Source organism: Rhinoderma darwinii, chromosome 7 (genome assembly GCF_050947455.1).
Source record: "Rhinoderma darwinii isolate aRhiDar2 chromosome 7, aRhiDar2.hap1, whole genome shotgun sequence".
In the NCBI taxonomy this organism is placed as follows: domain Eukaryota; kingdom Metazoa; phylum Chordata; class Amphibia; order Anura; family Rhinodermatidae; genus Rhinoderma; species Rhinoderma darwinii.
Window position 1 is genome coordinate 76,618,299 of NC_134693.1, and position 14,408 is coordinate 76,632,706.

The 14,408-nt window shown below is 41.8% G+C and overlaps 1 protein-coding gene across 1 annotated transcript in view; it reads left to right on the forward strand.

Annotated features, from left to right (window-relative positions):
* LOC142657243 (extracellular serine/threonine protein kinase FAM20C-like) overlaps window positions 1–14,408 on the forward strand; it is a 128,356-nt gene that overhangs the window by 40,095 nt on the left and 73,853 nt on the right. The window contains exon 6 of the mRNA XM_075832291.1: window positions 4,747–4,927. Within this exon, the coding sequence (XP_075688406.1) occupies window positions 4,747–4,927 (181 nt within the window). The remainder of the gene's footprint in view (window positions 1–4,746; window positions 4,928–14,408) is intronic.

Here is a 14,408-nt window from a genome sequence, read left to right on the forward strand (position 1 = left end):
GGTGCTATATACAGTGGGGCTGTATGGTGCTATATACAGGGAGGGGGCTGTATGGCGCTATCTACAGGGGGGCTGTATGACGCTATCTACAGGGGGGGCTGTATGGTGCTATATACAGGGAAGTTTGCTATTTGGCCCAGTCTTTCCTAGTTATGCCCCTGGCTGGCAGTATTGTTTATGGGCAGCTGTCTGCTGGTATTGCTTGTAGACACACTGTTGGCTGTCACAATCTGTGGGTATGTGGACCCACTGGGCCGTACCGCCATATCGGGATAGCAGCTGGCCACATAGTATACCAAGTAAAGTCTTTAGTCCGAGCAAGGGTACCTGTGGTAGTACAGACAGTAACGATGGCTAGGCTCAGATGGGACCTTGGCAGCAGACACCAGGTGTGGTGTAACACAACACGACTCCAACTCTTTTAAGGCACAGGAACAAGGTAGAACGGGATACAGGATACAGGTAGCGGGAACAGGAACACTGGGAACAAGAAAACACTAAGGGACCATTTGCTAGACTGACACAGGAAAACACAACAACGTTCAGGCAATGAGTAAAGGGGCAAAGGCCGGGACTGAGCTCGCTCGCGCTCCCTAGTGGTCACTGCAGGCCAGGACGGCCGCATGTGCTGGCATCTCTGGGATGGAAGGCGTCGGCAAGATGAGAGGAGTCTGCCATCAGTGGCCGTGGACGTTACACTCGCACTGTGTGTATGGAGGGAGCGCTGATAGAGATAAATAATGGTCGTACTTCAGATTTTATTATGGAACGTGGGTAGGTGTACTTGTGGGTGGGAGCGTTTACATAGGAAAAGAAACATCTTAAGACCCCTTGAGCTTATTAAAAGTGGCAAGTAGGCTTTTGTAGTAAATGTGGGCCATCGATTCCAGATAGTCGCCCTTATGTGCTTGTTCTAACTATATCATGTATACTTCTATCCTCCTTTTTTTGTAAAAAAAAAAAAAATGAGGTCCACCAACTACATTTGCTAATTTCAAGAAGTGGTGCTTGTATAAAGCATGAGGTTTGTGTGGGAGGGTTTGAAATAAACCCGTCTGTTGTATTACAATCAGTAGCGTAGCTAGCGGGAAGGCAGGGCGGGCGGTGGCCCCTGGACCATGCGGCCGTGCAACTGAAACCAGCCGCCGCCACCCCCTCCTGCACTAATTGTACCTGCGCCATTCAACGACGCTAGCCCTTCTGTTGTTGAAAGGTGCTGATTGGCATGGCAAGTCATTCTGCCCTGCCAATCAGCGCCTTTCAACTACACTAACGGCGCGATGACGTCATCGCGCCGCTTCAATTGTTGAAAGGCGCTGATTGAAGGGGCAAGTCATTCTGCCGTGCCAATCAGTGCCCTTCAACGACGCAAGTGTCATTCAGCCCCAGCAGACCTGCTCAGAAGAGAGCAGGCCTGCATTGACACAGGACGCGCGGGGACGGTATCAAGGTGAGTATGTAAAGTTGTGTTTTATCCACTCAAAAGTGTGAGTGGCATTATCTACATATATATATGTGGGGCACTATATACAGGGGAGGCTATATGTGGGACACAATCTACAGGGGAGGCTATATGTGGGGCACTATATACAGGGGGGGTTATATGTAGAGCGCTATCTGCAGGGGGCTATATGTAGAGCTCTATCTACAGGCGGTTATATGTGGGGCCCTAGCTACAGGGGGCTATATGTGGGGCACTATCTACAGGGAGCTGTATGTGGGTACTATCTACAGGGGGATCTATGGGGCGCACTATCTACAGGGGGCTGTATGTGGGTACTAGCTACAGGGGGGCTATATGTGGGGCACTGTCTACAGAGAGCAGTGTGTGTGTATGTGTGTGTATGTATGTGTGTGTGTGTGTGTGTGTGTGTGTGTGTGTGTGTGTGTGTGTGTGTGTGTGTGTGTGACACACAGTGTATGGTGCTATTATAATCAGGGACACAGTGTATGGTGTTATTAGAATCAGGGACACAGTGTATGGTGCTATTATAATCAGGGGCACAGTGTATGGCACTATTATATTTAGGGACCTAGTGTGTGGCCCCATGAGAATTTTATCTTTGTTTATAGGTGCAGAAATGTTTGAAAAGTGAGAAGCTGAAGACATCTGAGCAGCAAACTGCAGAAATGGTCTGTGGCCGGGAGAAGTCATCATAGAGGTCTGGGCCAGATGGAGAAGAAAAGAGAAAAAGAACAACTAGAATATGAAAAGACGTCACCGGTGAGTCACTTAATGTAAATGTTTATTCTGCCTCTGATCAGTACTGTAGTCACTGTATGATCTGCAGCGAGATAATGGGTGGTATGATTTTTTTTTGTGAAACAGCAAGTCCCAGCATATCTTTACCATTGTTTAGGTCAGCCTGGGAGCAGTAGTTTTACGCTGTACAAACCTATACGGCAGGAGTTGCCTGACTGGTATATACAGGGATGATGGTTGTTATATACAGGGATGATGGGTAGTACAGCCATCATCCCTGCATTAACCCCCATCATCCCTGTGCCTACCAGCCATCATCCCCTTATATAAACCCCATCATCCCTGTATATAACTCCACATTATCCCTGTATATACCAGCCATCATCTCTGTTTATATACCCCCATCTTACCTGTATATACTAGCCAGGCTGGTATGTACAGAGATGATAGGGGTTATATACAGGGATGATGGGGGGTTATATACAGGGATGATGGCTTGTATATTTAGGGATGTTGGGGGTTATATACAGAGATGATGGGGGTTATATACAGGGATGATGGCTGGTATATAATTAGCATGCACCTCTTCAGTTGTAAACATGTGTTAGGGGGGGCCCACTGGGTTGGGGCCCACTCAGATATGTCGTCCCCCCCCCCCCCCCCTGTGCTAAACCCCTAGCTACGCCTGTGATTACAATACTTTTGACATTATTGTTTGGCATAAATCTCTTGTTACGCATTGGTTATGACTGTACCTCCTTGTATGAAATTTTGTTCTGATGCCGCAAAAGATTGTTTCCATGGATACTTCATAATGCCTATACTGACCCTAGCCTTTTCACTGAAATGTAGATTAGATATATTTCTGGATATAGGGCACAGAGGGGACTTTCTGTGTTTTAAGCTGATAATAATTACTGAGTACATTCCTTTGTGTTGCTTCAGTGTTTCCAAATGCCATAGGTTTCATTGCAGATGAGACTCCAAATGATTCACACAAAGACAAGCAACCACTTATAATTGTATGATTATTTTCAGTCAGACACCTAAAATATGTCACTGCAGAAATTCACTTCATCTAAACGCATTCAAAAGCATCTGCCATGTCCTTGCCTTTTTAAAAATCACAGCCTTGGTTTTCTAGACTTCTATGTGGGGAAGAAAAAACTGAGAAAACGGCAAATTAGTCACTAAAGATGAAACTGAAATAGATTCCTCGAAAATAATAAAACTAGATAAATGTAATGAAGAACATGTATATAAACCCCAGGGTTTAGTTTTATCTTCTGACAAAATAATATACTCCAAATGTAAATTAGTTTAGGTCTTAGAAGTGAACGTGGATCAACAAAATGGTAAGATTTATTAAGACTGGCCTTTCATACGTCAGTCTTAATAAACAGGTCGCTGGAGTAAGATGCGACACATTTATTAAATGTGTCGCATCTTTCTGCTAGTCGTGCTCCACAATTGTGGGAGTGCGACTGTGGTCCCATGCCTCCCCTTCCACGATCAGATATAAAATAAAAAATATGTATGCTCACCTCCCCGCTCCACTTCGCTTCTCGACACTGGATCCCCTGAGCTCTCACTACAGGCAGCTGCTTATACAAGGTACTGACGCCGAGCAGCATCAGCGCCTTCTATGCGACGGAGCAGTCAAAGTCCTGAGTGCTGCGTCACATACAACTTCCTGACGCTACCCGGCATTAATACCTTGTATGCTCCACAGTCTGCCGTGAGAGCCTGAGGAGATCTGGTGGGCCGAAGCGAAGCGTTAAGGGGAGTAAAAAAATTCTCTATCTATTTGATTGTCTGATATAGAAGGTGCAGTAGTCTGATCGGGTGGGCAAGGTACAGGGCCCAGCATGGGCCTCTACCTTGCTAGACTCCCCCTCAGAGTGAAATCTACGCCAGCTGGGTGCTGGTGTAGATTTCCTTTATAATTTACTACATTTTTCTGCCGTAAATTATAGTACATCTGTCAGGCAGGGGTGGCTCTGCCCGTTTTGATAAACCCCACATAAAATGATCAAATGAAAAATGGCGTAGAAAGGTTAATAAATACCCCCCAACGTGTCCTGGAACCTAATGCTATTATACAGTACAAGAGTATTTTCTAGTAAGGGTATGTTCACATCGGTAGCAGAACGCCTCCAAACATCTGGCCATTAATTTCAAAGGGAAAAACGGCATTCTGTTTTTAACGACGCCCGCATAAAAAAACGCCCGCGAAAAAGAAGTGCATGTCACTTCTTTAGCCGTTTTTGGAGACTCTATAGAAAAACAGCTCCAAAAACAGCCGAAAAAAACGCAGCGACAAACGCGAGTTGCTTAAAAAACTTCTGAAAATCTGGAGCTGTTTTCCTTTGAAAACAGCTCAGTATTTTTAGACGTTTTTTAGTACGCGTGTGCACATACCAAAATAGTATCCTTCTAATGTAGTATGTAATAGCATGTTAACAGTACCCGCAATATGTAAATGTACATCACTGAATGATTTCTACTAAACAGTAATTCATGCCTTTTACGTTTCTTTCCAGCCAACAATGTTTGCTTCTATGGCGAGTGCTCGTACTACTGTTCCACAGAGCATGCTCTGTGTGGTAAGCCTGACCTTCTAGAGGGATCTCTGGCTGCTTTCTTGCCAGATACTGCATTGGCTAAAAGGAAATCCTGGCGCAGCCCTTGGAGACGATCGTACCACAAAAGTAAAAAGGCAGAGTGAGTAAAAAATATATAGATTTCTTCTGTGTTGGCCTCAGTACAGGGGCAGCCTGAGAGAAGTTTGGACCCCTTAGGCTGGGTTCACACGACCTATTTTCAGGCGTAAACGAGGCGTATTATGCCTCGATTTACGCCTGAAAATAGGGCTACAATACGTTGGCAAACATCTGCCCATTCATTTGAATGGGTTTGCCGACGTACTGTGCAGACGACCTGTAATTTACGCGTCGTCGTTTGACAGCTGTCAAACGACGACGCGTAAATTGACTGCCTCGGCAAAGAAGTGCTTGGCACTTCTTTGCAACGTAATTTGAGCTGTTCTTCATTGAAGTCAATGAAGAGCAGCTCAAGATTTACGAGCGTCACAGACGCCTCGAATAATGCGAGGAGGAGCTTTTACGTCTGAAACGACACAGCTGTTTTCTCCTGAAAACAGTCTGTCTTTTCAGACGTAAAAGGCACTTCTCGTGTGCACATACCCTTAAAGATCCAATTCACTGAGTTACCACATTACTTTTAACCAACCGAGCAATAATCTCAAATATACCAGTGGTCCTAGTGACTGATGGATCAAACCAAAAAAGAAGAAAAGTTCACGACTATATAATTGAAAAAAAATACAAAAAATCCTTTATTAATGTCAAATAGACACATGCAAACAGACAACATTAGACAAGATAAAATAGCATAACACTCGCAGGATAAAAGATGGAATCAGAACACTAATGCAGCAGAACACCCAGATAGTAATCTGCTCACACGATCCCCCAAAATGCTAAAGTGCATGAATATTAAGTTTTTAAACAGGTAATAGGTATGAAACTTTTGCACAGATTGGTACATAAACCTAAATAGATGTAAATACAATCGAATAATCACGTTTGAGCAGCAATATGCCTACACCTGCAAAGTACGGGAATAGCCGGGAGATCAAGACCGGGGGTCCGCTGCTGAACCCAACGCGCGTTTCGCAGATGCTTCGTCAGGGATTGATGTCCGACACACCCATAGAGCCCTAAATAGTCCCTCCTCACAAGTAGTTTCATGAGAAGCATAAACTGGTAATGAATGATTGCCTTTTCCCATAGGGCGGCACTGTGTTCGGCAGTAGTCACCAATGACAGCCGCCGGCACACCCTGCCAGCCCACGATAGCGTCCTATCGTACATTGCCTTGGTATAGAACCCCTCCTCTCGTGTACACCCCCACTAACCGAGCAAAGCAGGATGGGCGTGGAAGGAGTGATCACTCCCCCGTCCTACGTGGCGCGGCGGCTAAGGGCAAACACCGGGAGCCGAAAAAATAAGAAAAATATAGAAGTATCAGACCTAAGTGTAAACATTTTATTAATTTCAAAATCAAGCCTACAAAAGTGCCAAAAAAGTGACAAAAAAAACTGAATGCACCAGTATATACTACGCAAAAGCTTCAAGTTGCCAAGCAACAGTACAGTACAGGAGCAGCGGTCGCTGTCCGCACTACTGAAGATAGTAACAAAAGGCGGTCATAGCAGCGGCTGCTGTACAAGGTGCTGAAAGTAATAGAAAAAGGCTAGAATACAGCAGAAAACTGATACAAAGTATCGAAAAACGATAATGGTGCTGTGAAAGTGAAAAAGATGAAAAATATGTGAAGAAATAAAAGAGTAAAAAAACTTGAAAAACGTCAACATGTAGAGAAAGGAAGGGGTGATAAGATGCAAACCATACAATGTGTAAAAGAATGAACAAGTTTATTAATAGACCAACATTTTAATAGATAGGAATACATACACAATACTGAATATATCTGATAAAGTTAAAAAATGGATTAAAGTTTAAAGAGGTCGACCTGCAAAAGGCAAATAACCCTAATAGAAAACTCCATGGCTTTGATTATAGTAAAAGGGATGGAATACATCTAGAACCGATATTTACAAAAAATTAATTGTGATGCATGTGATACAAATAGTAACAGTACTACAAACATTGTAAAAACATATTAAGACATTCAATGCCAATCTGTGCAAAAGATACCGAAAGACAAGGAAGAGATATAGAGCGGGCAGCCCAATGCATAAAATGCAATCATTGGTTAATAGAATGCATTATGAAGCAGTCACAACAAATGTGAGCCACTGGACAATTAGAATACAAAAAATTCATACATACATGCAGTGTGGAAAAGGTACATGAAACAGGCAATCAATACCCATAAAGACAATACAAATTGTGGAAGTAGATATAGATTGATCCGCCAATCGTGGTAATAAGTCATGATGGACCTCGACCACCCTCATTCCAAAACGAAGGTGACCAAAAGGGCCAACATAAGTACTGGTATTGAATGCAGCTGCGGAATCCAGGTCCGGACATACGATAGAGACGCCGTGGAAGGCAAGGCTGACACCTCCAAATGGTGTACAAGGAGCCATACTGAAAAATACCAAATATGTACGTAAGAAAATGACAATAGATATACATCGATAGCCACAATCAGATTCAATGGTATAGATCAATCAACACCTTATATATGGGAGGGGCAAGGGCATGGGTGAAACGAAAAGTACGCAAAATAAAACTGTTTAACAGTGACACTTAGTTACGTTCGGCAATCTGCAGCTGCCGAACGAAGCAGCCATACTCTGGTATCCACTACATTAAATTATACCACAGTGAAGGCACTGTTTTCATTTCAACTTGTGCCAAGCTGACTTTAGCTACAATTTTAACTAACCGTGCATGTTGTCTGTCTCTCTTTGGACTTTTTATTAGTACATCAATAAAAGTTTTATATTTTATTTTATTTTGTTTCTTTCAGTAGTTGGGAAATTGGGTCTTCTCTATGCTATAGGCACATTAGTTCCCTGATTCATTCATTGACCTGCCAACTATTAGGGTCTTTATAGTATCTCATTGACAAAATACTCACCTCTCCACATTCCTGCAGTCCTCTTCACTCTTGGGCACCATTGCAAACATCACCCTGATGCCCGTGCCAGCATCTGAACATTGTCTGTAGCGGTGCCCAGGAATGAAGGCCACTGCAGGAACAGGGAGAGATGAGTATCGGCATGTCTGGTCTGAGGTCTGTCTTACTTTAGGGGGTTTATAATTTGGAAGTATTTGTTTATTTAGTGTGGTCTGTATTTAGGGGGTCTTGCGTCTGAATTAAGGGAGCTTTGGTGTCTGCATTTAGTGGGTCTGGGCTCTGCATTTATTTAGGGTCTCTAGTCTGGGGTCTGTATTTAATTAGGGGGAGTAATCTGTGGTCTGTATTTATGTATATAGGGTGTTTCGGGTCTGTATTTAGCTGGTCTGCGGTCTGCCTTTATTTAGGGGCTCGGGTCTGTAATCTGTATTTATTTAGGGGGTCTAATGTAGTCTTTAGTTAGGGATTCTGGGGTCTGGTCTAGGGTGTGTATTTGTTTAGGATTCCTGGTCTGGGGTCTGTATTCATTTAGGAGGTCTCATCTGGGGTCTTTATTTGATTAAGAGGGCTTGTCTGGGGTCTGTGTTAAGGGTGTCTGTGGTCTAGTTTGGGGTCTGTATTTTTAAGGGGCGTGATGAAGGGGGTTAAGTGCACTATTTGTGATTTAAATGCTGTAGTTGGGGGACGGGGATTCTTATATCAATGGTCACTTTGTCTGAGGCTTTTCATAATCTCCCTGATATCTCTAAATTAAGAAGTATGACTTGGTGTCCAGTAGGCACTATAGGCAAGGGACTTAATCTACAGGGGTAGGTTTCCTGGTAGGTGAGAATGGTAGATAAGGTTTTGGAGTCTAGTGGGAGGTAGAAAACAATGCTCTCCAACTTCTCTACTCTTTCATAGGATTATGGGATTTTGGGCCCAAATGAAAAATGTATATAGTGGAATAAGTAGACATGTCACTGCAAAGTCCCTTCAAATGTCTTTAAAATTTACATTTATTTATGTAAAATATATAATTATCAAGAGGGGACGCTGTTACATAATTTTTTTCATGTCTCACTTTAGCCTGGAGAATCAAAAATAAAGGTTTGTACTGCCACCTGCAGGCTGAAAATTAATTGGTATTACATGAATAGAAATATTATCAAAATACTGTATATGATAGCACCGATGGAAAACACTGATCCAAGAAAAAGGATATGTTTAGTATATCATGGGTCAAAGAAATCACACATATATATATATATATATATATATATATATATATATATATATATATATATATATATATATATATATATATATATATATATATGTGTGTGTGTGTGTGAAATATAGCACCTATAGAGAAACTGTATGCGCAACCCATTAAGATAGAAGTACATAGATTTATTAGTATACATTAAAAAAAACACATACACATAGTATAAAAAAAGGCAAATAACATAAAAATAACATAAAATACAATGGTGAGTATGTAGGGCAAATAATCTGGTCTCAAAAAAAGGAGGGAAAATAATTTTCCACAGACCATGAGACACAATAGTAAGAATAAAAATGCTAAGGTATAGCAAGCCAGAATGAGTAAAACAGTAATTTTAATTTAGTATAAAATTCAGAAAAAAGTGCCTTTGGACCAGTGACCATTCATACCCACCCGACCCGTCGCGTGTTTCGCTTAGAAAAGCTTTGTCTGGGTTGGTCACAATGTCTTTTATGTGATGTGTACTGTGTCTTTTTTATGCTATGTGTTTTTGTTTTTTTCATGTATACCAATAAAAATTTATGTACTTTTATCTTAATGGGTTGAACATACAGTTTCTCTATAGGTGCTATATTTGAAATACTGTATATGGTTATATGGGGCCAATATGAAGCACATTAATAATAATGTGCAAACAAGTCCCTCTGCAATATTGGATCTGATGACATTTTGTTTAATAGCCCTCTAAATCTACTCTAACAGATAAACACCTATATGGAATATACTTAAAGGGGTTTTCCACATTCTGACAACTGATGACCTATCCACCGGATAGGTCATCAGTATATGATCGGTGTGTGTCCGACACCTGGACCCCACACCGATCCACCACTCCGTCTGCCTCCGGATACCCGACGATATTGCCGGAAGCAGATAGCTCCGGTCAAAGAATAGCGGCTGAGCTGCAATACTGCTGCTCTGCTCCTATTCAAGTGAATAGGAGCAGAGCTGCAGTTCTGCCGAATGGCCGCTATGCAGTGGTCTGAGCCATCTGCTTTCGGCTCCAACTACTGCATACCGTTCCAAACATCTGGTGCACGGAGGCAGCGGGAGTGGCGGATCAGTGCGGGGTCTGGGTGTCGGACTTGCACCAATCATATACTGATGACCTATCCGGTAGATAGGTCATCAGTTGTCAGAAAGTGGAAAACCCCATTAATATTTATTAATTAAGCACTAGGAAATTTTTATTTTAGTGTAAGATTTTCTTCAGTTCTATGGTGAATTGATATATGACATTATATTTCGTATTTGTTTGTATGACCTATTTATGCTATTAAAGTGTTTTTCCATAATTAATATTTATCAACTATTCAAAGGTGCCTGCTCGGGCCCTGTATCTAAGCCTACTATGTGGTATGCTTAGATACATGGCCCATCAGACAGGATCACACATGGCCATTGTATCTAAGACTACCATGTGATAGGCTTAGATACAGGGTTCAACAGACAGGATCACACCATGTCTGATGGGCCCTGTATCTAAGCCTACTACATGTTAGGCTTAGATACAGGGCCCCAACAGTATATTACTGTACTGTCTGCTGGGGCCCTGTGTCTAAGCTTACCACATGATAGGCTCAGAAACAGGTCCCATGTGTGATCCTGCCTGCTGGGCCCTGAATCTAAGCCTACCACAAGGTAGGCTTAGATTAGCGGCCCCAGCAGACAGTAATGTTACTACTTACCCTGCTCTACGGCTCCAGGCGCAGCCGAGGTCCTGACGCCATCCAGCGTTGCGACGTCATGACACAGGAAGACGTCAGGAACTCTGCACTCTGGAACGTGGAGGGTAAATATATTGTAATAACTAAAGTAACAGGGGCCCGTGTATTTTATTACATAGGCCCCATATACTATAGTAACTTTTTATAGACGTATTGCAGGGGGTCGCGGGCCCCCCTGACTTCGGGGCCCTGTTGCAATTGCGACCGCTTCGACCCCTATAGCTACGCCATTATGTGGAAGTTGCCCGGGGATCCGGGGCACTGGGCCAAAAATCTAGGGTTTGGGCCCCGAAAGCCCGGTGCTAGCGACGTTTCTGGTGCATGCTAACTATACTGTACCACTTCATGGTTCATTGCCCATGAAAGATACAAATATAGATAGGGTGGTAACGAGGAATAGTTTAAAGGCTATGTACACACTTGGAGGACAATTTTTATTTTATTTATTTCAGTGTGATTAGTTCAACTTTCTTAATAGTTTTTATTAAAAATTTGTTTCACTTTTTGAGATACAGTTGCTCTGTATCCTGTATACAGAGCAGCTGTACCTAGTGGTAAATCCTGCACCCATCAGGTCCGCAGGACTGACAGGTTCAGTGTCAGAGACACGCAGGATTCACCTGTTGTTCATCACATCTAAGTTCATAACTTAAATGTGATCGATTACAGGTGGATTCTGCGTGTCTCCTGCTGTCACAGAACTCATCAGGTTTCCATCAGGGACTGACAAATTCAGGTTACAGCGAACTATACAGCTGCTCTGTATACAGAATACAGAGCAGCTGTATCTCAAAAAGTTAAATTCATTCTTAAAAAAAAATATTTAGAAAGTTGCACCAATCACACTGACTGACCTTATTAAAGAAAAAAAAAATTGCCCTCCAAAGGTGTACATAGCCTTTAACCCCTTCCTGCTTTGGCCACTTTTGACCTTCCTGACAGAGCCTCATTTTTCAAATCTGACATGTTTCACTTTATGTGGTAATAGCTCCGGAATGATTTTACCTATTCAAGCGATTATGATGAGGCTGTTTTCTCTTGTCATATTGGACTTTATGTTACTGGCAAAATTTGCTCGATACATTCAGTATTTTATTGTGAAAAAACACCAAAATTTAGCGAAAAATTGCAATTTTTTTTATTTTTCGCAATTTAAAAGTATCTGCTTGTATGACAGGCAGTTATACCACATAAAATTGTTGCTAATTAACATTCCCCATATGTCTACTTTAGATTGGCATAATTTTTTGAACATCCTTTTATTTTTCTAGGATATTATAAGGCTTAGAACTATAGCAGCAATTTCTCACATTTTCAACAAAATTTCAAAAGGCTATTTTTACAGGGGCCAGTTCAGTTGTGAAGAGTCTTTTAGGGCCTTACATATTAGAAACCCCCAATAAGTCACCCCATTTTAAAAACTTCACCCCTAAAAGTATTCAAAACAACATTTAGAACGTTTATTAAATCTTTAGACCTTTACAAATTTAATTTTTCTTTACAGAAATTCATTTTTAATCAATTTTTTTTGTAACACAGAAAGTTTTACCAGAGACATGTAACTCAATATTTATTGCCCAGATTCTGCAGTTTTTAGAAATATCCCACATGTGGTCCTAGTGTGCTAATGGACTGAAACACCGGCCTCAGAAGCAAAGAAGCACCTAGTGGATTTTGGGCCTCCTTTTATTAGAAAATATTTTGAAGGGCTCTTGCGGTGCCAAAACAGTAGAAATCAACTTGGGAAACTAGACCCTTCAAAGAAATTATGTAGGGGTATAGTGAGCATTTTGACCCCACAGGTTTATTGCAGAAATTATTGGAAATAGGCCGTGAAAATGAAAATCCACATTCTTCCAAAGAAAATGTAGGTTTAGCTAATTTTTTCTCATTTCCACAAGGACTAAAATAGAAAAAGCACTGCAACGTTTGTAAAGCAATTTCTCCCGAGTAAAACAATACCCCACATCTGTTCCTGAATGGCTGTTTGAACACACAGCAGGGCTTAGATGGGAAAGAGCACTATTTGGCTTTTGGAGCACAAATTTAGCAGGAATGGTTTGCGGCGGGCATGTTGCATTTGCAAGGCCCCCGAAGGAACAAAACAGTAGAAATCCCCCCACAAGTGACACCATTTTGGAAACTACACCCCTTGAGGACATTTTCTAGGGGTATAGTGAGCATTTTGACCCCACAGGTTTTTTGCAGAAATTGTTGACATTATAAGACCCTGAAGGACCAAAACAGAGAAAATGCCCAAAAAGTGACTCCATTTAGGAAACTACACCCCTTGAGGAATTCATCTAGGGGTGTAGTGAGCATTTTGTCCCCACAGGGGTTTCATAGATTTTTTTAGAATTGGGCAGTGAAAATAAAAACAATCCTTTTTCTTCAATAAGATGTAGGTTTATCTCAAAATTTTTAATTTTCTGAACAAATAAAGGAAAAAAAGAACCCCAACATTTGTAAAGCAACTTCTCTGGAGTACGGAAATACCCCATATGTGGTCATAAACTGCTGTTTGGGCACTCAGAAGGGAAGGAGCGCCATGTGGCTTTTGGAGTACAGATTTTGCTGGATTCGTTTTTGGGCGCTTTGTCGCATTTGCAATGCTCCTGTGGGACTAAAACAGTGGAAACCCCCAGAAGTGATGCCATTTTGTAAACTACACCCCTCAAGGTATTCACCTAGGGGTGTAGCAAACATGTTAACCCTGCAGGTGTTTTGCAGAAATTAGTGTGCACTCGATGTTGCAGAGTGAAAATGGGATTTTTTTTCCATAGAAATGCCAATATATGATGCCCAGCTTGTGCCAGCATAACAAGACAGCTCTCTAATTATTATGCTGGTAAAAACAAATGGATCTATGTTGGCGCTGCTGCTTAATGTGGACAAGGTAAGTATCCAGAAGTCAAGTTTAAGTTCTTTGTAAACTGTTTAATCGCAACGCGTTTCAGCGCCGAACTGGCGCTTTCATCAGGCATAAGGATACAGGAAAAAAGACACATGTTTATATAAGGCCAGTTCAGATTAGACAATTAGGTAAAAAACCGCGAAAAGACATCAGCAGGTCAAAGTTCAGATGGAACGATCTAATACAATGTAAGAAATAGTTTTAATGCATAAATAAAAGGACAATTAAAAGAATATAAATAATAAAAGACTGGATGTCCTATCAAGGATTGATTTTGGAGCAGAGTAGATTAAAGCCTTGTGCTGTGTATACGGGACCGGCACCATTCAATTGCTTGAAACATTAGTTAGTGTCATCGGGAGATAGGGGTGAGTAGATAGTATCTGAATTTTATTAATTGTTTATTTTAGTTGTGTGTTGTGTTTGGGAAGTAAAAACGATTCTGTGTGATAGTTACATTGTTTATACGTTGCCTCGGTAACCAACTGTGTTACGGAAGCCGAGGCGCTCCACAAGGGATGGAACGCATGGTGAACCGCATAGCGCAAGAGATCGTTGAACTGCTCGGAGGGGACCAAGAACAGAAAGCGTGTCTGCTAAAAAGAACGGAAAAGTGGAGATCGGGCGGAGGGTGAGTAAACCGAAATACCATACGTGGAT